The following is a 27331-nucleotide window of genomic DNA, read 5'->3' on the forward strand; positions in this document are numbered from 1 at the left end:
ATATTTGGTCAATGTTTAGTCCCAGAATTACATTACAATTTCTGACTCAAACGGGTAACCCTAAGGCAGAGGGTATGGGAAAATAAGTAAGAAAAAAATATGTCTACATTTCCCTGGCTTTAGTATCCTTATCCACTCAGATGAAATCGAGGGTTGATATTATATATGTCATTTCCTTTTTTATATACTTTATATACTTATATATATATATTTAAATGAGCATATATTGAAGTCTATTGGGGCAATCTATCTTTTGAAGTTGAACATTGGATTTAAATAATACTATTTTGTAGTCATACATCTATGTAATATTTTATTCTGTCAAATGCTATTTCCATTAAATAGTTTAACTAGATTGTACAAAATAACATCATTGCCTAATATGAAATTACAAAGTTTAGGATTGAGGGAAATGGGCTTTTTAGAAGCCAACAATTCTAAGTATATTCTGTTTTTCAATTGTTATTTTTTTCTTTAAATATCGAATATGTTTTATGAACAATATCTTTCTCTGCAAACTTTAATTACGTGTGCTTGGAATTAAGTTTTAGTTTTTTTCACTGCACAATAAAGCCTGAGTTCTGGTTGATGCGGATATATTTGGATGTTGATTAATTATTCAAACTACATTGGTTTATACCAAACGTGGCACAGTTTGGGGGAGGAAATACCCTGGATCTGACTGAACTGGTGATTTAGATGTCTTAGGAGAATGATTTTACATGACAATAAAGATTTAAGTCTGGAGGGAAGAGGAGAATATTAAAAAGAAAGTTGTACCTCCAATTGTTTTTGGTTGACCCTGCCCAATCCTCTATTCCAACAAAGCCAAAATCCCCTCAAAGATTATGACAATAATGAAATTAGTAGACATTAATGGTAGTAATATCTTATCATACTCCAGGTACAGTGCCAAATTTTACATAATTCTCATTAATCTCCGGAACAACCCTGGGAATTAGGCTCTAGAATTATTCCACTTCACCGAAAGAAGAACAAACCGAAAAAAAGAGATACGTGCTAACTTGCCCCACATCACACTCCAGGAAGTAGTGGAATTGTGACCAGAACTTAAAAAGTTGACTCAGATCCTACAACTTTGGCAACTATGGGGGAACTGTGACAACATCAAGCAGTTCAAGTAGGCAATTTAAGTGGATTCTAATCCATTCTCCCAGTTTCTATCATTTGGGGTAATATTTTAGGCAACAGATGACCCTGACGAGGCATTCAGTCTGAGTTTGTTTGAAAAGGGTGAATAAAGATAACCAGGGTTCATACAAGTCAGTGTCAGAGTTTGGGTCTTCAGGAGATGGGGCTTATAGCTACAATGATCCTTCTCCCAAGTACCCCAACCAGAAAGATCAAGAGAAGAAGCTTAATTCAAAAGATGAAGGTTAGTGAGGGGAATTCAAACAAGTTTAGCATGAGGAAGAGCAAATGAATGGGAGACAGAGCAAGACCGGAAGAAGTGGATTAAGAGATTATCCGGTTTGCTGAGGGCAAAACTCATGACCTTGACTTTATTATTTGGTCAACAAATTATCCAAAAGCCATACCCACAAGATTCAATAACCTAGATTTCCCTTTGGTCTATTTTGCTTGTTGGACACTACTTAGCAAACAACAATTGGTCTTCAGGCAAGATTAATAAATAGACCTTAACTCTTAGGCCAACTTTTCTGTCTCCATGAAAGTTACCAGACTAGGTAGAGAATTTGGACAAGCATCCTGAAGTCTGGTGGTAAGAGTGCCCTGAGCAATTAGTAATGTCTCTCACAACCTCATGGTAGGAGGACATCAACATTTGCCACCATTGTCGTCCCTAGGGTAAACACTTGGCTTCCTGAAAATATCAATTATATTCAAAAAGCCCAACCTTCATGGCCCTACAAGCCTTCCAGGAATCTGATTCTAATCTCCAGAGCAGTGCTTCTCAAACTTTCTTTTGCTTACAAATCACCTGAGAAAGTTGTTAAGTTACAGATCCTGAGGGTCTGGGCTGAGGCCCTAGATTCTGCATTTCTAAAAGTTTACAGCTGAAACCAAGAATACTAGATCACACACCCCGGTCTGATGGCAAGGGCCTAAAGCTTTAGTTACTTGCCTAGAGACAGTCTCTGATGGATTCCTGCAAGTTTGGTTTTCTTTAACTCAAATGTCAAGGGTAACATCTGCAGTTCATCTGAGTGAAGAACAATACTGAGCAATTTTTCTACCTACCACAGATGTCTCTATCCATATCATTAAATGAGGTACAAGGTAAAAAGTCAATTAGTTAAAGGAAATATCAATAAGAGAGGCTCAAATTCATGATGTGAAGGAGGACTTATTGCAATGATCAATGATTTCTTTCTCTTCCCTAGCACTGCTGAATAGCATTCCTTAAACTAAAAATAAAGAGAGTTATAGTCTTTCCTGCTTTCCCAGTAGTGAAAACTAATCATATCCTCACCAAATAAAGCACATGTAATGAATGAAGAAGTCCACAAATTCAGCTACTTAAGTAGCTCATTTAATCTGATGTCAGAAATTCAGAGGGTAGCTACTAACTATAAAGCATTTTGTTAGGTAATATTGGAGGGACAGAAAATAAGGGAGTTATGGTTCCCACACTCAAGGATGTAACAACACGGCACACAGGAGGAGAACAAGACTATTCACTGGAGTCTAAGAAGAAAATATTAGTACCTCTATATTTACATATGGAAGTTAAGTGGACTATAGGTTATTATTATGCAGTTTTACCTCAACTGAACACCACAAAATGGTCAATGATTTAAATAAGCTTTTGCACAGAAATACCAAATTGAATGTACGTTAAGGATTAAAAAACAAAACAAAACACATGCACACACGTGAGCAAGCACAGCTGACAATTCCACTCCTAGTGTGACTGGTTCAAAGACGCATACATAGCCCAAGCAAAACCAATTAGAATCTTTTCCAATGGCTGCCCTCTGACATGGGGGCAATGAAACTGCTGGAAATGTTAAATTGGAACAAAGTGAATTTAGGGCTTCTGGCAGAATTCTTCCCTTCTAGATGGATGCAACGTGTAGAGTGAAGGAAAGCAAAGATAAGTGGTAATGAGAAATGATGAGGTGGGGTGGGGGGTGGGAGGAGGGCAGAAGAAATAAGTACATGTATGTGTTCACACAGTGTGGCCTTTGTCATTTCTAAAGTCCTGGTTGCTGCTTCTATAAATTCTATGAGCCACTACAATCCCTTCAAGCTACACAAGACAAACTATCTTTTCCATTTGAGCTAGTTTTTGTTGCCGTATCAGCCAGGACAGGCTAGGTTAAGATCTCACAGAGCTTACATCTAGATAGGGAAAATATACAAAAAAAAAAAAAAGGCAAAGAAATAAACAGGGTCATTTCTGAAAATCATATCACAAAATGTGGAAAGATCGACATGACAAAATAGCATAACAAAATGACATAATGAAAATAGTAACAGAAGAAAAAACACAGAGATAAAAGATAGAGTGACCAGAAGGAGCAATATGAGACATGATGAGCAACCCTTTTTGATACAGCTCTCTCTCCATTTAAAGAGAGAACAGGGGCGCCTGGGTGGCTCAGTCATTAAGCGTCTGCCTTTGGCTCAGGTCCTGATCCCAGGGTCCTGGGATCGAGCCCCGCATTGGGCTCCCTGCTCCACGGGAGGCCTGCTTCTCCCTCTCCCACTCCCCCTGCTGTGTTCCCTCTCTCGCTGTCTCTCTCTGTCAAATAAATAAATAAAATCTTAAAAAAAAAAGAACAGAAAAGAAAGCCATCTTATAATCAGCAGGGTAAAAATCCAAGAGAGACCCTGAGAGAAGTGAGTTATCCCAAATCACCTAGCAAGCCAGAGACAGGGCAGGGACTAGAGTTCAGTTTCCTATCTCCTAATGCAGAACGTGGAACATGGCAGCCCAGTTCAAGGTCAGGTAAGGTCATACGAGCTGGGATCAAAAGACCCAAATTGCACATTTCTGACACATGGGACTCCAGGTGAGAATAAATTTGGGGGCCCCCACTCCTCATCTATCAGTAGGAATGATAGATCATTCCAGGACAGTGAGTTGAAATTTGCATATACCATTTATGAGTAAGCACATACTCTATGGCATCTTTATAGTTTTGTTGTAATATAAAAACATCTTACCATAGAAAAAATTAGAAGAGTAGAAAAAATATTTTAGAAATTATCCTTTATCTGTCTTTTTCATTTATTTATCCAATTAATATTTATTGAGTATATATACCCAGCAGTGTCTAATTCTACCAACACACATGCAGAGTTGTGGAGGATACTTCATTATCCAATGTTATATCCAGCTTTATTTTACTTATAAAAATAACCATTTTCCTAGATTTTTCCTAACGTTCTTTTCATGGTGTCATAATATTCCAAAGTGTTATTCTTTTTTTTTTAAGATTTTATTTATTTATTTGACAGAGAGAAATAGCAAGGGCAGGAACACAAGCAGGGGGAGTGGGAGAGGGAGAAGCAGGCTTTCTGCCAAGCAGGGAGCCCGATGCGGGGCTCGATCCCAGGACCCTGGGATCATGACCTGAGCTGAAGGCACATGCTTAATGACTGAGCCACCCAGGTGTCCCTCCAAGGTGTTATTCTTTAAGGACATATATGATTGCAATTTTTCAAATACTTTTATGATTGGAATTCTACTTAAATAACTAAATATAAATTTTTTTATTTATTTAAATAAATGGGAATTTTGCTTTTTTCTTTTTCTGTAAATAATGCTGTAATGGACATCTTTTTTTTTTTTTTTTTTACTTTGGATTTTCCTCCCCTGTTAAGACAGATTTCCAGAGTGGAATTATTGAATCAAAGGGTGGGAATAACCTTAGACACTTTGCAACTTGGTGCTAAGTTGCTTTCTAAAAGGACTGTAGAAACTGAAGAAACAGCAGGTCCTGTAAATGCCATTAACTTTGGAATCAGTCGGTCCTGGGTTTGAACACCAGCATCTGTGTGTTCACTAGCTCTGTGACCTGGAAGAAGTCATCTTAACTCGCTGAATCCTACACCAATCTCTAAATAAACTGAGGAAGATTAAAACAATAATGTAAGCAGTTCATAATATTCATAATAGTTACCTCATAAAATTATTAGGATTAAAAATAAACAGTTCTTTTTTTTGGTAATGGTTAATTTGACAAATATTCATTAGTGTAATGAGCTAAAACAAAAACAGATTGTGGCGCAGTTGGAAGAAGCCTCACAGGTAGTCTGTAACATTATTATTACATTTGGTATATTTATCGGGTTAGACCAATGGCACGTTGTGCGAAGAACTGGGCCTACCGTGAAGAACAAAAACATACAGACCAGCATTAAATAGTTACCAAAAGAACATAATTACGAACCACGACATATGTAATAAGAAATACAGTAGGGGTACAACGACGGAGCTTTAAAAGGTCTCAAGAAGTGACCTCAAAAGGACAGACTCCAAGGGTGACAGAGCCCGGAGCGCGATAAAGGGGTATACTTAGCCCCAACCACTTCTGGAACTATTTACGTGTTTAGAACGTCCGCCTGCTGACATCCCCAAGAGCCAGAGAGAGACCGGAGGGGTGGGGCCCCGCCCGGGGGGGAGTGGCTGCAGCAGAGCAGGATCCCCCCAAGGGCCGGGGCAGGCTTGGGAAGGAGGCGCGGGGCGATGGGCGCGGGGACCACGGGGCCCGACGGCGGCACCGAGGCGCTGGCGCTGGACGCGGCGCTGGGCACGGCGCTGGGCACGCTGCTGGCCCTGGTGCTGCTGCTGGCTGTCAAGGCGGCTGCTGACCCGCTGCGGCGGCGGCGGCGCGCCCGCGTGCCTATGCTGGTAGTGGGCGCCGGGCCGGTGGGGCTGGCGGCTGCGCTCGTCGCTGTCCGCTCCGGCCGGGTGCTGAAGCTGACCGTGCAGGACGCACACGCGCGGGGTCCGCTGCGGGCGCGTCCGCAGCAGATTGCGAGGGACCCCCGCAGCGTCCGCTTCCTCAGGCCGCAGGGAGTGGACTTCGACAACGTGGAGGGCTGCTGGCGCAACGGCCACTTTTTCACCAGGGTCGGCGTCTTCCAGGAGCACCTGCTCAGCCTCCTGGAGAGGGAGGGCCAGCGGCCTGGCTTCTGCCTTCTCCTGGGCACCAAGGTGAGGCCGGCCTGGGAAAATATATCCCCTTTGACTTAGCCTCTCTACCCCCAACACCCGCTGAGTACAGGGGGCCAGCGATAACTCATGGACATGACTGTGTTCTCTATTTGCCTTGTTATCAAACCAGCTTTTTGACAGAGAGCAAGCAATTGGCTTCCTCATCTGTAAAATGCAGGTAACATTTGAGAATATCTATGAAGTGGTATACTACTACTACATTGTAAGTTTTTGTGACAATTTTATGAGACAGTGTAGGTAGAAGGGCACTGTACAATCTGCTGCTTATAGGAGAAGCTTAGAAAATGAAAATTATCACCAGCTGTAAACTGATATTCAAGAACTAGAGAGAAAAGGGCCCTCATCTTTTTAGAAGCAAACGCACAAAAATCAAATATCATGTGGCTCTGAGAAAAGAAATTTCCTAAGTACTTAAAAACAAGAAGATTAAAATGAAGGTAATTTTCCAAGGTGTAGATTTAGCCAGCCCGTCAGCCCTGGAGTTTCCCTTTGAAGAGTGAACACTCATAACTGTCATCTTTTAGCATGGCATCCTTTGGGGGGGAAAATCCAGGCTACTGTTTAGCCTTATAACAGTATGGCTTTTTCACTTATACAAACTTACATGGCATTAGATAAGTCATGGTTTCTTAAACAAATTTTCTGGGTCCCACTGTGGGTTAATTCAAATTTATTTAGTGATTTCTTTCTCTTTGTACATATTTTTCATCTCACAATAATCATATGATGTGGGTTTTTACGGTCATTTTAGCCATGGGGAAATTAAGGCTCAAAGAGATTAAGTAATTTATTAAGGACATGACGGTTGGCAGTTGCAGAGTCAGGATTAGAATCTGTATTTGCATGGCTTCAGGGTCAGTGTTCTAATACCCCATGCTGCCATTCGCTTCTGGGGGCATACTACAGATTAAAATTTAAATTAACATTAACATATGGCTATATTATCTAATTAATATATTAGCACTCTCAACATGTACTATCATATTTACGTAGATAAGTCTAGAGAGCAGGCTTTCAAGGTCAAATACCCAAAGGAAATCAGGTACCAAGCAGGAATAACTTACAACAGATTAATGTTGTTTATAGCTGTAACTGACAGAACATTCACAGTGATCAAAAACAAAACAGACCCTGGTCACATAAATCATCTTATTCACATACGACAAATATTTATTAAGTTTACAACAGAGCAGACATTATTGTAGATTTTTAGACATGCAACCATTAGTAAACACACAAGATTGAAAAGGAATGCATTAAGTTGTTAATAAGCTGTTACTTCTGGATGATAGGATTTTATGGGTGAATTTTATTTTCTTCTTTGCGTTTTCCCTATTTTACACACTTTCTAAAATGAACATATATATTACATTTAAATTGAGAAAAATGTTTTATGTATGTAAGTGGACTTAATGGACCAACTTGTTTTGATATTTTTGTGCTTGTCAAACAATTTCTACAGTTAAGCCCACAGACTCACTTGAAAGCTTAGTATTTCAATAACCAAGATTTCCACTGATTCAAGTTGCAGCCCATTTTGTAGAAAAAACAAAACAGACATTTTTAACAGCTAGAGTGCATCTACCAATTCAAAGAAAGGGGGTGGGCGAAGAGAAAGAAAAATAACGTGAAGCAGAGACCAAGTCTTAAGAACTTTTTCACTTGCCAGGGGTGCCTGGGTGGCTTAGTTGGTTAAGCGTCTCCCTTTGGCTCAGGTCATGATCCCAGTGTCCTGGGATTGAGCCCCGCATCGGGCTCCGTGATCAACAGGGAGCCTGCTTCTCCCTCTGCCTGCCTGCCTGTCTGCCTACTTGTGATCTCTCTCTCTCTCTCCGTCAAATAAGTAAATAAAATCTTAAAAAAAAAAAAAAGAACTTTTTCACTTGCCAGTAACACAGATCCAGTACCCAGAGACAAGCTTTCATCCCAGATTACAATGTAGGGAGAAGGTTATGACTATGAAGACTCAATCTCAGAATTGTGAAGCAAAAACAGTCTTCATATGTACAAATTTTATAGGAGAACTCTGACCAGAAGCAAAATGTCATATCTATACTTCCCTCCTTTCAATTCTTTCAAATGTTTTCTACCAAGTAACTTCTGCCTAGTAATCTGCATACCACAACAAAAGAATAAGCACCCAATCAAGAGATTTAAGTAAAGAACATATGGAAGGAAAACTTAAAAATCCAAGAGTCTTTCCCTGAATCCAAGAACTGCCAAAGAAACTGACCTTATTTGCAAGCATCTTCCAAGAAGGACATTCTTGGCAAATAACGACTCTCCAACTTCACTGGATTTCTCCAATTTCCAACAAAGAGGAAGTCCTCTTTTATGCTTAATTTACATTCTTTCAGCTATCTTTGAAGCCCCCTCTGCTTGTCCACTACAGAAGGTTTCTGTTGTCTTTCTGTATTTTAGAGTACTAAGTGCTTATATTGTATTAGCCTCTTTTGTTGAGAAAGTATATATGTGTGTGTGTGTATGTGTGTATCCTAAGTGGGGTGAGATCTGTATAGTACCAGTAATGCAAAAAAATGTGAAAAGCTTAAGCTATTCTTGCCAGTGGAAAAATCAAAGCTGATGGTCAAGTTAAGATTGGTATGTTAGCAATAACCTAATGATAGCAAAGATTGTGTTGGAGTCATAAATGTCTCTTTACAAATGTCAAGGGCACAGGCAGACATTTTATAAGCTCTGTGGTTGTTTATTCAAGCATGTCTGGCTTGGTTGACCTAGTGCTTTTGGTATTTGTTGGCAATTTTCTATGTTAAGAAAATATTTTTTAATCAGATGAACTTTATAGCGGTCAAAGGTCAAACAAGTAATTAAAATTAACAGCAGCCCCAATGAACGAATAACCACCAACAAACTAAAGAGGGAGGTTATCTCAGGTTGGCAGCTCTCTAAATAAGAGGTCTGACATTAGGCAATAAAACTTACTTAACTGAACTGCCCAGAAATAAAAGATCTCTGTGGTTTAGTAGTTGTTGGGTTGCTGAGTACAGAATGAATAATCACTCTTGATATTAGATGCAATGCAACAAAGTAATTAGGGTTCTGGTCAGTAAGACTTATGTACAAAGTAAGGTTCTTAACTTCTTAGTTAACTCAAAAACTTGCTCAATTAACTGGGGTAAGTTAACTTCTACAAGGCTCATTTTCTCATCTGTAGATCTGTATCTACCTCTATGGCTCATTGTGAGAACTGAATCAGACAATGCCCATAGGTTCCTTAGCAGAGATCTGTAAGTATGCAATGATGTTAGCTATTCTTGTTCTTCTTTGTTTGTGTCATCCCATTGTAAGCATATTTTCCCAACTGCAGAGAAGATAACACCCACACCCCCTACACATACTCCACCCTGGGTATCTGCTGGTTTTCCCCAAGGAGGCCAGAATAAAAGCCAGACCCCTGAAGAACATTTTCAGCTCCCCTGTAGTGACATGCTCAGATCCCAAATCCTGTGTGCTCACCTGCTATGACAAGCACTGAAAGACAGCCTGATGTAGAGGAAAAAAGTAGGAATTAGCCAACCTGAATTTGCATATGGGCTCCACCAATGACTAATTACCAGATGAAATCAGGCAAATTTCTTAACCTCTCAATACTCAGTGTCCTCTACTAAAAATTAGATATCCTTGTACCAAGCTCAAAAGATTATTATTGACCATTAAATGGAATGAGATGTGTGGATGTGTCAAGTACCGTGTATAGCACAAAGCAGATATTTAGTTAGCACTGGTTTGTTTCTTGACACTGAGTTATGGGGTAGCCCTGTTCTGAGGTCTCCCTCTCCAGACCATGCACCTTTGGGGTGCTTCTAGTATAATCCAATAAGTGAAACATACACAGAAGATACTAATTTTATTCCCACAAACATAGCATGTGTGCTTATTACACAGCAAATAATCATGCAATCATAGTGTTAGCCTTGAAAATCTAGGACTACAGAGGCAGCATGGGCAGAAATATGCTTTGGACATATGTCAATATGGGAAGGCAGACTGAGATGATGATGGGATGAAATACTTTTAACTATTAAATCATTTGAGTGGCATTGAAAGTCCCTTTCTCTCAGCTTCACTTTCCTTCCCAGAAAAAAGGAAGCCTATCTAGAGTGTTCTTCCCAGATCTTTCAACTCTGAAAATTATTCCATGCTACTTAGAGTTGGCCTTTCCTGTCAAATAAATGGGATGGGAGAAAGGGGTAAAGTGGGGAGCCCTTCTTTCAGCTGTCTTCTCTCCCTCATTCTCTTCTGATATTTTTCTTGCTGGGATAGGAACAGTCCTTGTCTCCCATGCTTAAAGTTAAAAGGAACTTCTAGGGTCTTCCTTGACCACACACTGAGAATCCTGTAAGAGAGGAATGAGAAAGCGCTCCACTGTATTAACAAGTGCACCCACGTACTTGTACTTCTTAAAAATACTTCACCATTTATATTCTGTGTGACCAAGAATAAATTCTCCAAATTCTCTGAGCCTTAGTCTTCTGGTTTTTTTTTTTCTTTTCCTAACATTTTATTTGAAAGAGAGAGAACATGCGTGGGGGAGAGGGGCAGAGGGAGAAGCAGGCTCCCCACTGAGCAGGAAGCCTGATGCGGGACTCCATCCCAGGACCCCATGATCATGACCTGAGCTGAAGGCAGATGCTTAACAGACTGAGCCACCCAGGTGCCCCTAGTCTTCTGGTTTAAAAAAAAAAAAAAAAATCAGTTGTTAAAATCTTTAAAAAAAAAAATGTCAGTTGAGGGAATGGACAACAGCAATCTCAGATTGTTGAGATGCAAATAGGATAATATATGCTTTTAGGAGCCTGACAAGATGAAAATGCTCAATAGATGTTCACTTCCCCCTCCTTCTATTTAAGTCTCAAACAGACTAGGGGACTATTAAGATTACAGTCACTTTTATTTTTTTGTACATCATGTAGACTCTGCACATAGCCTGGTATAATACATTATGGAAATATTTGCAGGGTAGATTAAAACACAAACAGGTATTTTAAAACAAGGCAAAAGCACAATGGCCAACTCTCAGATGAGCAGAAAAGACCAGAGTTGGGCCACTGGTGTATGGTTTAATTGCCAGGTGTGTGGTGCTATGAAGGATTGCAATTTTCCATTTTGTTATATGCATGACACACCAGAGTTCCAGAATGAGTATCAACTCAAGACCAACCTTCAGCAAGACCAGGAAAAAATCAAGAAATGGATATATGAGTGACACAAAAGGGGAAAAAATAGTTTGGGTTTTTTTAAACCAATGGTCCTGTATTTTGTGGGGGGTTATGAAGTCCATCAGGGAAGCTTGAGCCCTCCTCCCATAAAACGCATGTATGCACATACACCAGCCACATGGCATCCAGTTTCAGGGGCCTCGTAAGCTCCAGTTTAGAATCCTTTGTTTCAATCCATTGAAACTCTAAGTCTAAATTTTGTAGCCATGTATCAGATGTTTGTCAACCCATTATGGACTTCTGACAAAACAAAAGCAAAGGGTCAAACTGCATTGATTGTGGAGACTCAGCTGTGCCCTCAAAAGCAACTTAAAGCTCCCAGAGTACAAGGTCTGTAGGCTTGCCATGCTGACAATCAAGGAAAGATGAGTCCTTATTACATTGCTCAGAAGACTCCTTGCATTTCACAGATCATCTGCTGGGAAAGAGAGTGTTTACAGGCTCCTCTTCTGGAAGTGAGGTGAGCTGAGGAGCCAGGGATGGCCATCAGAAAGACTCTACCTCTGTAAGCCCAGACTACCAAGACAGCATCCACACTTCTCACTAAGCACAGTTAATAAGGGGAACCTTTAGCTCCATTTCACAGAGTTAATTTTTAAAACCCTGGAGTCTTGAGACCCCCGTGTAAGATTTCCTCCCCAAGCCCTTAAACTAAGATACTTCAAAAATCACAAGTTCGATGTTGGGACCAAGTGTAGCTAAGGGTATAATTCAGCGATGTCTTAGACCATTTGAGCTACTATAACAAAATACCATAGACTGAGTGGCTTATAAACAGCAGAGATGTACTGCTCACACTTCTGGAGGCTAGAAGTCTAAGATCAGAGTGCCACTATGGTTGGGTTCTGGTGAGAGCCCTCTTCTGGACTGCAGACTGCTGACTTCCTGCTGTAGCCTCATACAATGGAAGGGGCTAGAGAACTCTGGGGTCTCTTTTATAAGGACACTAGTCACGTTCATGAAGGCTCTGCCCTCATGACTCAATTACCTCCCAAAGGCCCCACCCCTGGAGGTTATGACTTCAACATATGACTTTGGGGGGGACACATACATTCAGCCCACAGCAAGGGATGTTTTGGGTAATTCCAACACTAATTGAATTTCTGCAAATGAGTGAATTTAGTGTGAGTGTTATGAGTGAGGAGCCTGGAGTGAGACTGACAGTGCTCAGATGTTACCCTTTGCCATTTACTCTTTGCATGACTTAGGACAAGCGATAACTGCCTTGTAGTAAATGCTGTGGGGTAGCCCACATCCACCTTCTAGGATGCAGGTACTCATTCTCCCAGCTGCTGGAAGTGTTTGCTCCTGGTTGCTACAGGAGTCCCTCCTGATGAGTTGTCTTTGACTGGAGGGAGGTGTTTCACCCAAGGTTATGCCTCTCCTGGGGCAGCCTACACTGATGATGAGAGACAAAGAAGAGGCCCCTTGACTCAGTTCTGGGCCCTTGGTCTTTCCATGGGATCAGCTGAGACCTCTTTTATAACTGCATCCATTTCAACTAACTCTCTCCACCCAAAACAGCTTCCTTCCGGCCCTCCAAATGTTAATCCTGAGGACACTCCCCAATAAACCTGCTGCATGAAAATCTTGTCTCTGCATCTATTTCTCAAGAGATCTGACTTCTGACAACTCTAAAAGCCTCATTGTCTCTATGTATAAAATGGGCATGGTAACTACCTATATCATTAGGTTCCTTGAGGATGCAATGATACAAAGCCAGTGAAATGCTTAGCATAGGGTTTGTCACAGAGTATGGCCTTCCCAGAATCCACAAATTGATCCAGAGAATCAATGCTATCAGGATCAAATCCAAGCTGACTCCTTGGCAGAAGAAAAAAGACATAAGACATATAGAAATTGACAAGCTGATCCTAAAATTCATATGGAAATGCACGGAACCAGAGTAGATAAAACAATCTGGAAAAAGAAAAAAAAAAAACTGGAGAATTCACATACCCCAAATTCAAAAGTTACTACAAAGCAAGAGTAATAAAGGCAGTGTGATCCTGGCATAAGGACAGATATAGATCAATGGAATAAAATTGAGAGTCCAGGGGCGCCTGGGTGGCTCAGTCGATAAGCGTCTGCCTTCGGCTCAGGTCATGATCCCAGGACCCTGGGATTGAGCCCCGCATTGGGCTCCCTGCTCCGCGGGAAGCCTTGTTTCTCTCTTTCCTACTCCCTCTGCTTGTGTTTCCTCTGTCGCTGTGTCTCTCTCTGTCAAATAAATAAATAAAATCTTTTAAAAAAATAAAATAAAATAAAATTGAGAGCCCAACAATAAACTTGTGTATTTATGGGCAATTGATTTTTGACAGGGGGGCCAAGATCATTTAATGGGGGAAAATAATCTTTTCAAATAAATGATGCTGGGACAATTGGATAGCTGTATGCATCAGACTCAGTTTAGAACCTTTCCTCACACCACATACCAAAATCAACTCAAAAAGTGTCCAATATCTAAATGTAAGAGCTAAAACTATAAAACTGTTAGAAAAAATCATAGGTGTAAATCTTTGTGACTTTGGATTAGGCAATGGCTCAACCAACAAAAGAAAAAAATTAACAAATCACACTTTATCAAAATGAAAACGTCTGTGCTTCAAAGGACACCACCAAAAAAATCAAAAGCAATCAACAGAATGGGATAACATATTTGCAAATCATGTACCTGATTTGTATCTAGGATATACGTAGAGCCCTTTACAGTTCAACAATAAAAGACAACCCAACTTTAAAATGGACAAAAGATTACATTCTTCGCTGACAATTACTTCTGCAAATTGAGTATCTAACCTTCTAGGTCTGAGGGCAGACACTGTGTTTTATTCCTTTCTGCATCTCTAGTACCTACCAAAGCAATGGCAAAAAACATGGGCGTTAAAACAAGACATCTATGTTCAGTTAGGACTCCCGACACTTATGAGCTCTTTGATATCAGACAATTACTTCACTTCTCCAATCCTCATTTTTCTCATCTATAAAATGGGCCTAATAAAATGCCCACCTCATAGAACTGTTGAGGCTGAATGCAAGCATACATGGAAAACTCTTAGTGCATGCCAAGGATAAGAAATAGTTACAAAACTGCAGTTAAAATTCTAAGAGTTAATAACATTATTGTGAATAATAAAATTGTTAATAATAGTAGCAGCAACCAACAGAACAGCCAAGTCTGTTTGCTTGTCACCACCTCGTTCATCAACAGAAAACATCCATGTCATTATTATGTGTCAGTGCATGCTCTGTTCATCATCAGCCCATCTTTGTGTCTTAGTTTACAGATAATTTTATGAGGAAGGTGGTGGTACCAGACTGGCCCCAAATCATTGTGGTGGCTGATGGCTCCCATGGGGAGACCTGCTCTGTGCTGGGGCTCAGTCCAGATTATGTGGTGGAATCCTGCAATGCTTATGGAGCTAATGCCACCATCACAAGACTGGACCAGAGACAGGTAAGCCATAGAGGGTCTTTCACATTGTTTTTCCCACTTATTCCATTCTAAGCTGACAGGTTGATTATTAGTTCATTTATGGTCCACAGACAAGTCTGTTCTGCCTCTGAGAGCCTATTTACAAAGAGCACTCAACCAGGTGGTTTCCAGGATATTTGCCCAGGTGATCTTCCCACCTGACTGCACAATGGCAACTCCACAGGCTGAGTCATCAGCATGGGCAGTGTTAGGGACTGTGACTTCTCAAATCAATCTGTGCTAACGATGCAATGAACATGACTTGGCATCAACCCAGAATGCTCAGTCTTTGGGCAAACATGGATCATCTCAAACAAAACTGGTCAGAGAATCCATTACCCACTCTTCCAGGAACTTATCAGTTATCTTACACACATTAGCCATTAACCAGAGTGGTCCAAACTGAGAGATGGTGGGCATGTCAGCCTTCAACCAGGATAAAAAGAGCCAACCTTTCATTGTAAAAATGAATTACTTGGGCCGACCTGGCTTATCTCAAAGATTCCCACCTGAAGCCTTGCTTTTCCAACCTCACAAGTGTCAAAGAAAAACAGGAGTTTAAAGAGTCCAAAGATGTTGGGGGGTGTACATCTGGCTTCTAAACTTATATTAACAGAAGTCCTTGAGACCATGTTTGGAGGTCTCAGTCATCACAAAATGCACCTTAGTAACTATACTTCCTTTGGTCTCTACAAAAATAAAATATTAAGGAGCCATCAATGTTTCAAAGAAAAACTTGCAAAAAAGTGATAAGCATCCTCATCAGTTCATTCAATCCCATCTTATTAGTTCTTGTTCTGCTTGAATCCAGTTTTTCCATTCATTCTGAAAATTCTTACCCAGTTCAGTTTTAGGTCTTAAAGTTACAGAAACCTGTATGCTAGAGTGCTGGTCAGAGTCCTTTCCACGAATCTCTCTGAAGATGAAGCACCCTTGCAAAAGCATCAAAAAATTAACTGTCTGTACAAAAGACTAAAAAAAGAAAACCATAGCCATGGTTAAAGATCTGATGAGAGTACATGTGATAAGGAAATGTCATTTTTGTGGCATACAAATAATCTAAGATAACTGGACAATGAGTACTGACAAATTTCTAGAAACTTTAAACCATTTCTGGGATACCTATATCAGTGACATACATCCATTCACATATAACCTAAGAATGTTTATCATCATTTCTTATTTGACAAGGCATTCCTTATAATTTACCACACCTAATTAGTTTAACACCTTTCTTTTACAAGATTAGAGACAAATTCTGTAAGATGTGTCCAGGGACCCTCAAATCTCAAAGTTACTTTTAGGTCAAAAAGACTCCATTTCGAATTCGATTTGGGGAAGTTGCCAAAATGTCAAAAGATGTGAACATTGGCCTAAACTCAGATCACTATGAAATATATTCATCTATTTCACCAACATGACAATAGAAGATTTTAAAGGTGAATATAGAAGGTTACACAATTGTGAACAAAATTTAGCTCTTTTAATATTGAGAAAACTGGGTTTTGTTTTTTAAGATTTTATTTATTTATTTATTTACTTATGAGAGAGAGGGAGAGTGTGTGTGTGGGGAAGGGCAGAGGGACAGGCGGAGAAAGAATCTCAAGCAGACTCCGTGCCGAATGAGGAGGGTGATGTGGGGCTCAATCTCACGACCCTGAGATCATGACCTGAGATGAAATCGAGAGTTGGATGCTTAACAGACTGAGCCATCCATGCACCCCAAGACTGGGTTTTCTTATGTAATCAAAGAACCAATAAAAATAATGTGAAGCACAGTAAATTATTTTGGTAACACACAACATGTTTGCTTTCCAAGTAGGTTACCCAAAAGATAAAAAACAAAACAAAACACAAAAAGCCTTTCACAATTTTTTACCAAGTGCAGACCAATACTCCAAGACAATTTTGTCCTTTTATTAGAAAGAAGACCAAATTCTAATTTTGCATAAGTATACTTCTGATAATTAAAACTCATTCTTTAAAAACTTAAACAAACACATTCCCATTTTAGGCAGTGTGGCCAGACATAAAATTCTGTTTCCAAGATTCCTTTCCCATAAACCTTCTACAACTTTTTCACATCCATCCTGATTTTGTCTAGGTTTTTTTCCTCTTTCTCATTCTGGAACAATCACTCATTCTACTTTCCTTACCTATTTTTTGTATACAGTTGTTTCCTTTCATCTTTTTTTTCCTAAATAGTTTTAATCAATATATTGATTAGAATTTTTGCCCTTAGAATCCTTAATTCTGGTGAAAATTAAGAAACAAGCAATGGTGGACTGTTACACTAGCACTCTGTGGATTGGCAAATTTATAAATATATTTCACAATTTCTAGAAGTATATTCTTCCTCCTAGTAAATTTTTCAATGGGGCACATAACTACCCATGTTTACTAGTAGGCCCAAGTATCTTTAGTTCCTCTGTAAAAGGAAGCCCAGGGTAATAAACCCATGTTCAGTAATTAATGTTTCAGTGTTTTATCTGTCTGGGAAATGACCTAGATATTCATTAATATCCACGATTTAGCTTATCTCAATACAACTTTAAGGTTTCAAGTTACCAAAAGGACTTTGGAAACTATTTTTACGAGGACATACCATAAAGCCTCATTACTGGTGAAAAGTTTATTTATGAACTTTTATCTTACTTACATCTATTTACTTGTTCTTAACAACTATTCTTAGATTATGCATAAAAATTTCATGAGACATTAACCAGCTAACCATCATCTTATCTTTTTTGCTGACAGATTTTCTAACAGAGATAATCTGACTTTCATTAAACTAGATGGAATAAAAGTATATCAATGCTGATAACTTTAGAGATATGCCTGTTTTAGTTAAATCAACAAATTTAAACTAGACTTTATTTTCCGAGTATCCTAGATCACATGAAATTGAAAACCACTTGGGTTTACTTCTATATTTGAGAGTATACTTAATTTACATAAATGCTTATTTGTCTTTAAGCCAATGTAATAGAGCTCTTTACAAACCAATTTTGGTAACACCGACAGGGGTAGAAAAATATCACATATCTATAATACATATATACATAAACACACATAAATGTATACAAACTCAGAGATCTTATCACTTTCATTTTAAAATTTTAGCCAGGATACAAGTAGAGTAATGCAAAACTCACTAGTTTATAAAAGAACAATTGGATTCAAACTGTGTTTCTGACAGATTAAGTAAGTTAAGGTTACCTGCTCAGATGGCTAAAGCTTTTACTAATAATTGTGGGAAAGACTTTTAAGGTTTTTCATACATCTTATTTCCCAAATAGGTTTTTTTTTGTTTGTTTTGTTTGTTTTTTCCTGACAAGAATTACCTCCCTGAAGTTTGCATTTCAAGAGCTGGCTCTGGGTTCCTGGAGAAGACAAGGTACAACACTGATACCTCAAAGGCACAGAGAAAGGATAAAAGTTTCTCAGAAAGGGCTTTCGTTTCCTAAATCCAAATCTTTTACAATATTTGCAAGTCTTTTGAGATGAACTGGAGAGGTCTGGGGATTGGTAAAGAGGATAGGTGGGCTTTAAATTGTTTCTACATCCACATTTCCGTTCTTGTAAAGACGGGATTTGTAAGACAAGCAGTTATTTTTAATTCCTCACAGCACTGGGTTCCAACCTGAATGATATCTTATCAAGACACTGACCTACCTATCCAACTACATTATCCTCCATTTGCTTTATATCAGGGAGAAGTTCTTCAACGAAGGTGGAAATCAAAAGATCCCATGTTCTAGGGGTGCCTGGCTGGCTCAGTTAAGTGGAGCATGTGACTCATGATATTTGGGTCATGAGTTTAAGCCTCAGGTTAGGTGTAGAGTTAACTTAAAATAAATAAATAAATAAATATTATATTAAATTAAAAAAAAAAAAAAGAGGGGCGCCTGGGTGGCTTTAAGACTTTAAGCGTCTGCCTTTGGCTCAGGTTGTGATCCCAGGGTCCTGGGATCGAGCCCTGCAACCTGCTCCCTGCTCAACGGGAAGCCTGCTTCTCCCTCTCCCACTCCCCCTGCTTGTGTTCCTGCTCTCTGTCTCTGTCAAATAAATAAATAAAATCTTTAAAAAAATAATAAATAAATAAATAAATTTTTAAAAAAGAAATACTTTTAAAAATCCTATTTCTTTGGAATGTTTCAGTAACTCCTTCCACAAAGACTTCAGGATGCTTTTCTTTCCCTCTGGGTACACAGTTTCATTTTAGTTAAGGAGAAAAGGCCTAAAAAAAGTTCCTCTTTCTAGGCTCTGAATATCAGTTTCCAATTTGGCCAACTTCTGACCATAGAGCTACTTAAAAACAGTAACAACAACAACAAAACAAAATACATCCTTTCGAATATATTGTCAGTTTCACTTGGGACAAACAGTAAATGTTCCTGGCAAGAGAAGGTCCCCAAAGGATATAAGAGAAGATCCCCAAAGAAGATGCAAAGGATACTGCCCACCCAAGATCCACAGCCACTACCAAAGAAAATCGAAAGAAAGATTGAGACAATCCCTTCGAGAGCTGGCAACATTTGGTAGAACTGCAGCCACAAACAGGGTACAGCCCACATTCTATCCAGCCGTATTTTGGGGGCCTCCAACCTGGCGGTTTCCAAGCCAAATTCTCAGGACACAAAATGAGACAAACGAAACAGCAAGAGCTGTGCTGGAGATAGAAAGGATCGAGAACCAATGTTTTTTTCCTGCCAATGGGAATTTGGCAAGGAAGCGAAAACATGGACTTTTACCTTCCTCTCTCGACCAGGCACCCCAGATAAAGATCTGGGATCCCTGTTTTTCCTAAGAATTCTTACGCTTTGCCTTCTTCTGCCAGTTTTCCAAGGACACTGCCTTCAGGCTCCAGAGTGAGTGGGGTGTCCCAGCAGGTCTCATCCTGCTCACCAGAAACTACAGAGTAAGAAACAAATAATTTCCCCTTTCCTTTAGATCGATTGCCTGATCGAGACCCCTTTTTCTCCAAGGAACTCTGTAAATAGGTAAGCTTATATAGGTTAAAACCTCTCCATTGTGGCTACTTGTAACTCAAGATTATCTTCGGTAAGGTTAACCTGTTTGTTCAGCCTTAAAACAAAATTTTATTACCTGAGGACTCACACCGCACTCAGTCCAGTTGGAGTACTTGGAACCCGTCGGCCTCCAGACTCAGGCCACTTTCCAACCGGAACCAGTCCGACCCTGGAACCAGTCTGACCCCGGACCCATCCGCTTTCCAAGTCGGAACCATTCCGACCCCGGAACCAGTCTGACGCCGGACCCATCCGGTTTCTAAGTCGGAACCAGTCTGATACCGGACCTATCCAGGTTCTAAGTCAGACCCAGTCTGACTCCCGGCTGGTTTGCGGACCGTCTGGGAAAAAACAAAAACAACAAAAACGCTCAAATGGTCTGAAAGCTCATAACACAAAAGTCTCCAAGTAGGACGTGCCCACTACCTCCTGGGGCAGCCAGGGCAGCGAGCCTAAGAGACCCAGCAGTTACCCTCACCTGGTTGCCCCTGCTCCTGGGGGATGTCGGGGGTCTCCTTGGATTCCTTCTCTGACGCCAGAACGATTAAAAGATAAAGTGAGGCACATTAATAATTTTAAGACTTTATTTAAGCAAAAGCGATTTGAATCAGGGAGCACCAAAGGAAGCGTGCTTAGGAACACTCCCAACAGGAGCTCAGGAGGAGAGGCCTTTGTAGAGCAAAGATCGAAGCAGAGTAAGGCTATTATTGATTGGCTACAATTTAAAAACCTCGTTGGCTGTTTGTGATTGGTTGTTCTTAGCATTTTGATTTCCTAACCTTGAGGCGGGTACTGGCTTGATTTTTGGTTTGTTCACCTAAAGCCACCAAGGTTTTAGTCACCTCAGTGTAATGGCTTCCTTGTTCAATTAATTTAACACTGGTAAACCTAAGTAAAGTGTTTCCCAGATTTTCTGTGAGTTGTTGCAGCAAACGTTGAAGAGGGGGTCATGGGTCAGGAAGAAGTGTGGGCAGCCTGGGCACCCTGTTTGTGGCTGGTGTCCCAAGTGGGGTCAGTCTGATGGGACTGAGCCTTCGAGCTGTAGAGTCTATGTGAATTCTGGGAGGTTAGTGTCAGAATTGAGTGGAACTGTTGGGTACCCAGTTGGTGTTGGAGAGTTGGCTTGGTGTTGGAAAAAAACCTGAGACAGCAGCCTGCACGCCGTCAGCGGCTCAGCTCTTTCCCCTTCTTCCTGGTTACACATTTTCTGGAACTGCAAGAGCCTTGACTCTGCTTTTTGGCTGAGGAGCTTCCTTTTTTTCCCTGCTGGGTCTCCCGAGGAGGAGAGGTGGCATACAAGATTTCAGTGTTTGACCACACAAAGCTGAGTTCTCTGGGCTTCGTTCATTTTACAGGAAAAAGACTATTTCTAGCTTCATCTCTGGAACAGAAAGTGATTTGTGAACCTGTACAACCCCAAGCAGAGGGGAATTGGGCTGTAAGTAGCCTGTTTCTTCCCCCATTTCTTACTGGTCCTTGTGGTTGCAGTGGCTCAAGTCGTGTGCAGGGCTAGCCTGATGGAGGGGGCTCAGCTGCTAGAGAGGCAGACCAGCTGACCCCAGCAAGGGCCCCTCCAGGGAGGACAGAATTCCTCCTCCAGCGCTGAGCTCCTCTGAGCACACCGGGGGTGTCCGTTCTCAACTGAGGGGGCCCACCCTACCCCCAAACCCCAGCCAGACTGGTTCCAGTGTCCAGCTCCTTCAAGTGGGATCCCATCCCCTCTGCATTTCCCTGTGGATGCACACCTCTGAACTGGGCAGACTTTTCTTTTTAAATTCTCAAATCACAAAGGATCTTACTACATTCTCCTTCTCTAGAGACAAGAGGCTGCTATCTCCTACCAAAAGGGAATCGGTAATGCCACAGGCAATATGTAAATAATGGGCGGGGCTGCGTTCCAACAAAACACTTTTTACAAATAGGCAGCTGCAAATTTGACCTGTAGACTCTACATTGCCAAACTCAGGTCTGCACATGAGCCCTGATGACTGCCTTTGTGCCATTCTGATTACTGCTGAAGGATGTCTGGGCCTCCTCCACTTGTATTTAATTTAATTGAACATGCTGCATGTTTGTCATAGGTACTGCTTGCTCAGTTCTAATATTGTTATATTTACAGAATTCTGGTTTTCTCCCCCTGTCCTTATATGTCTCTTTGCTCTATTGCATGATTTGTACACTGGCAAAAGACAAGGAAAAAAGAAGAATTTTTTAATGGCTCACTGTTTCAGTTTATTAGCATAGCAGTTGTAATATGACAAGTAAAAGAGGTAATTGGTTATTCTTAATGACTGTCTTCATTCCAGTTAGCAGATCCTGTAAATGCATACTTAGAACTTCCAAAGATCATTGGTAATCACATCAGTGTAATAGGTTTTCATCAGGGGTAACTGCATTTTAAAATTCTGTTCTGCATAATTTCAGAGTATAAGGAAGATTGCTCTTTTAGGAGTATTTCTATAAAAATGTCTCTTAAAGCAAGTCAGTGCATACCTCAAACTTTTCAGGACCTTCTTTCTGCTCAAAAAGCCCTTAAACATTTAACAAATTCTTAGCTAAATTACGGGGCTTGAAGTCCCTCGGAAATTGGCCACAAACTCTGAGCCGTGATGGGTTCTGTTGCTTCTTTTTGCCAAGTTGGGCTGCTGTGTATGTACTTCTTTTTTTTTTTTTTAATTTTTTATTATGTTCAGTTAGCCACTGTATAGTACATAATTAGCTTTTGATACAGTGTTCAGTGATTCATTAGTTAAGTATAACAACCAGTGCTCATCACAGCATGTGCCCTCCTCAATACCCAGCACCCTGTTACCCCCACCTCCATCCTCCTCCCCTCTGAAACCCCCAGATTTTTTCTCTCGGTTCATCTCCCTCTCTGATTTCTCCCCCTTTGGATTTCCCCTCCCTTCCCCTATGGTCCTTCGTGCTATTACTTATGTTCCACATATGAGTGAAACCATATAATAATTCTGATGAATGTTGGGAGCATGACCAGGAAAGAATGTGCACAACAGCAATCTGATAAATGCTCTCCTTACATAAGTGGAAGGAGAGATAATCCTGGCCTCGGAAGCTACTATTTCTTGTATTGGGTCTGCCATAAATTCACTGAAGGGCTCAAGGTCAACTCACACCATTTTTGGTCTTACTTTCCTCATCTCTTAAATGGACAATCACCCCTCTGATTTTCCCTGGACACCTGTTTTAGCCATGTATTCCACCAAGCTCTCAGACTGGTCCTCTTATATTACCTACTGAACTTCATCTGGGAGGAGTGTTTCTCAGCATTGTTTTCCATTATCATCTCCACCCCAGGAGTATTTATAGACTTTTTTTTTTCCTGATTGCAACCCCCTTCCCCTGCCATGTAACCTTCACCCGGGATCCCCCATGGTAGTAGCTTATATAATATACTAAAATTTCAAAGCCAGAAAATTGATTACTGATCAAATTTGGGTTGAGATGCAAGAGAAAAAATACAAACTCAGACTCCACATTTTCGGTTTGTCAGACCTTATCCCACAAAGACAGCTAAGCCTGGTTTCTGCCCTTGAAGGCTTATAGACTCACAAGTCATCCATAGTTCAGAGAAAAAGTTCTCTTATAGACTATTGGTTCAGGAGAAATGAATAAGTGGAACAAAATGCTAGCTCTAATAATGTTTCCTTATTCTTTCACTCAAAAACATTTCATAAACCTTTATTATGTACAAGGAACTGGAAAGGAAACAAAAGAATGTTTAAAAATACCCAGATGATTCCAGATAATGTCTGTACGTACTCTGCCCTCAAGGAGGTAGAGCATCTCTCCCATTCCTTAGGTGTGGGCTGCACAGTGACTTCCGTCCAGAGAGGACAGTATGGAAAGGGCAAAGCAGGGAGGGGAGGGTAACTACAGTGGAGAAACTGGGAACTCAGCCAGGAGATCAAGGTCAACGTCAATAGCAATAAGTCATGGTGGTAGGAGTTACCTGTGAGATGACGCGATGAGAATGGCACTTTATCTCTGTGGCCTTTTCCCTAAACACCCATTACCCCAAACTAACTATGAGAAAGATATTAGAGAAATCCCAATTGAGGGACATTCTACAAAATAACTGATTAGCATTCCTCAAAATGGTCAAGGTCATTAAAAGCAAGAAAACTCAGTCTAGAAGACGTAAGGAGACACGACAACTAAATAGAAAGTGGTATCCTCGATGAGCTCACAGGACAGAGAAAGGACATTGGAGGATATTTGAGTGAATAGGAATAAACTTTGGACTTGAGTTGGTAATAGTGTCTGAATACCGATACGTCTCAGAAAAAAAAGGGAGTCTCTAGAAATCTGACTGTGAGAACTCTTTCCAACTAAGGAATGTCTTTCTGCAGACAAGTGTTTTGACTAGTAATTTCTCTTTTGTCAAGTTTAAAGGGACTCAAGGTTACCATGGGTGACTGAAATCTAGAGCAAACCCCAATCCTTATTAACAATTATATTCAGCTTTTGTTCTCATCTGTTTTCCCCCCCTCAAAGTGGATAAGGTAGAACAAAAAAGGTATGCAAAGGTGAAGAACAGGTTTTAGAACCAGACCGGCTCCACACTTTACTGGGTGTGCAACCCAGATGATTTTCTCAGCTTCTCTAATCCTTAGTCCAGAAACCAGGCTTAGTTTCCCCATCTTAAAATGGGGATGATAACGCTTTCCCCAGAGGCTTTTACACATGTTGTACAATCAGTTCTTGATCCATATGGTTACACAATATAGTTTACCTTACTCCTCTGTGCCTCAATTCCTTCAAATGTAAAATGTCACTGATCTTAGTACCTACTTCAATGTTTATTGTATGAATTTGGTTAGATAATGTATGCAAAAGTCTTGGCTGATGCATGGTATCTATTACATATTGAATGAATATTAGCTTTCATTGTTAAAACTTCATCTCTGCCACCCTGGATGCAGAGATGGAAATACATATCAGCAGTTGAATCTGAAAGTCAAACAGTAGAAGAAAATGCTATAGAGCAGTGGCTCTTAACAGGGGATGATTGTACCCTGGGTCCATTCGGTAATGTCTGGAGACATTTTTGGGTGTCACACTAGGAGGGGAATATGCTATGGCACCTGGGGGATAGAAGGCAGGGATATTTACTAAATATCCTATGATGCACAGAACAGCACCAACCCTACCCCCAAGGATTATCTGGGCCCCATGTCAGTAGTGCCAGAGCTGAGAAACCTTGGTGTAGTTCCTTGGCTCTCACCATTTGCTCCATAGACAAGCAGCATTGGCATGACCAGGAACCAGTTGAGATGCCGATTCTCAGGGCCCACTCCAGAGCCTCAGAATCAGATACTATGGAGAGTGGTTCCCAGCATTCTGTGTTTTGATGAGACCTCTGGGTGATTTTGGTATTCGTTAGAGCCTGAGAAGCACTGCAGTAACACAGGAGATGGCATGAGTCACAGAAATTCTGCTGACTCGTTCATCTGTTGATGAAGTGTTTTGTTGCTCACATCCCAAACTCATTCTGGTGCTTTCACCAAAGGCTCATCCCCCCACCCCCAAAGATAGAATAGAATAATTGAGAGGAGAAAACTCCTGACTTTATTAATTGCTCAGACAGAACAAGGACTGCTAACTGGTGGGTTAAAAAAAAAAAATTGGAAGAGACACAGTCATTGGTACCATTTGAGCAAGAAATCTGCTCCATTTTAACATTGTGAAGAGAAGCATTTAAATAACTAGGTTATATTCAAGGATCGTGGGAGTTGTTGATTATTACCCAACTACCTATACTATATTTTATGTATATTTATAATCATACATTCATTCACTCATTGAGCCTTTATTGAGTGCCTACTATTTTCTAGGTGCTACTCTGAGAAGTGGGCATGGGAAGATACTATATCTTCCAGCCCCCAAAGCAATGGTTCCCAATTGTATGGCATCCTATAGCTGCTACCTGATCTTGAGAGAAAATGTTTCCTGTGAATTTTGCAGGCATTTGTCTCTGTCTTCTCTCCCTGCTAGATTAGTGGCAGGATTGCTCTTTTTTCAGTATAAGTTGATTTTCAGTCCCAGACAGTCTTTGACTTTTTCAGCAAAGAGCAGATGAGTGATTTATGGGCTGAATTGTATGCCCCCTACCACTGAAGTCATATGTTGAAGTCCTAACTGCCAGTATCTCAGAATGTGATTGTATTTGGAGAAAGAGTCTCCAGAGAGGTGATTAAGATAAAATGAATGATATGTGTGGCCCTAATCCAGTAGGACTGGTATCCTTATAAGCAGAAGAGATTAAGACACAAGGCACACAGACTGAGAGGCAATCATGTGAGGCCACAGTGAGAAGGTAGCATCTGCAAGTCAAGGAAAGAGGCCTCATCCAAAGTTGTTAGATTTCTCCGCCATACTCTCAGCGCCTCAGTAAGTACAGAGAGAATGTGGTAGGGAAGTTTTTGTTTTTCATCATCTAAGAAACTCTAGAGTACTGTAAACTTCACTCTGTGAGTTTGTTTTCAAATAAAAATTGCTATCAATACTGCTATTATATAAAAATACATAAATGACATTTATTGATTTCTAAAAAGCAGTTCTGTAACTCTGTCACCAAAGATTAAAAAAAAAAAAAGTTTCCAGGTGCAGTATTGGTAAATAATAACATTGATGTCTCATTGCCTATGGGTCAGGAATCTAGGTGTGGCCTAGCTGGTTCTCTCTGGCTTAGAGTCTCTCTTTTAAGTCTGCAGTGAAGGTGTTGGCCAGGTCTGCCCTCCTGCCAAGGCTTAACTGGGGCCCCTGTGTGGGTGTGTGTATGTGGATGTGAATCGAGCTCCCTCAGGAGGCTCTTGGCAGGAGACAGCAGATGTTTGCCCTTGGGTCTCTCTGTAAGGCAGCTCATAACATGGCCTCCCTCAGTATGAGTGAGCAAAGAGGGAGAGAGGCCAAACACCCAGGATGGAAGCCACAGTCTTTATGACCTAATCTTGGAAGAGACCTCCCATGTCTTCTGCCATATTGCATTCTTTGGAAGAGAGTCGATCAATTGAGTCCACATTCAAGGGCAGATGTAACTCAAGGATGTGAATACCAGGAGATGGGGGTCCCTGGGAGCATCTTAGAGGTTGTCTTTCATGCCCTGGGAGCATAAGTCAGGGCTGTCCCTAATCAATACACAACACTCTTACAGTGCTAGACTAAATAGATCAAAAGCATATTGGATTATTTTCCTGGGCTTATTGTTAACAACAACAACAAAAATATTAAGAATAAGATATATTTGGGGGGAAAAAGGAAAAGGGAGAAAAGGAATTAGCTTTAATTTCCCTGTATGTGCCCACTTTTATTTTGGCCTCAGTTCTGATCCAAATACATAAATATTTTTACATGGTTACAGTTATCTTGGGTAATCTTATACTTAGCATCA

At 40.5% G+C, this 27331-nt stretch overlaps 1 protein-coding gene across 1 annotated transcript in view; it reads left to right on the forward strand.

The window, feature by feature from the left end:
• Window positions 1-3898: 3898 nt before the first annotated feature.
• Window positions 3899-27331, forward strand: part of LOC148163181 (uncharacterized) — a 34251-nt gene continuing 10818 nt past the window's right edge. The window contains 7 exon segments of the mRNA XM_088026917.1: window positions 3899-3937; window positions 5548-5639; window positions 5641-6151; window positions 14693-14869; window positions 19728-19808; window positions 20129-20328; window positions 26277-26331. Of these exon segments, the coding sequence (XP_087883043.1) occupies window positions 3899-3937; window positions 5548-5639; window positions 5641-6151; window positions 14693-14869; window positions 19728-19808; window positions 20129-20328; window positions 26277-26331 (1155 nt within the window).

Source organism: Eumetopias jubatus, unplaced genomic scaffold (genome assembly GCF_037043125.1).
Source record: "Eumetopias jubatus isolate StellerSeaLion01/CBP00866 unplaced genomic scaffold, mEumJub1_p1.0 scaffold_10, whole genome shotgun sequence".
Lineage (NCBI taxonomy): Eukaryota > Metazoa > Chordata > Mammalia > Carnivora > Otariidae > Eumetopias > Eumetopias jubatus.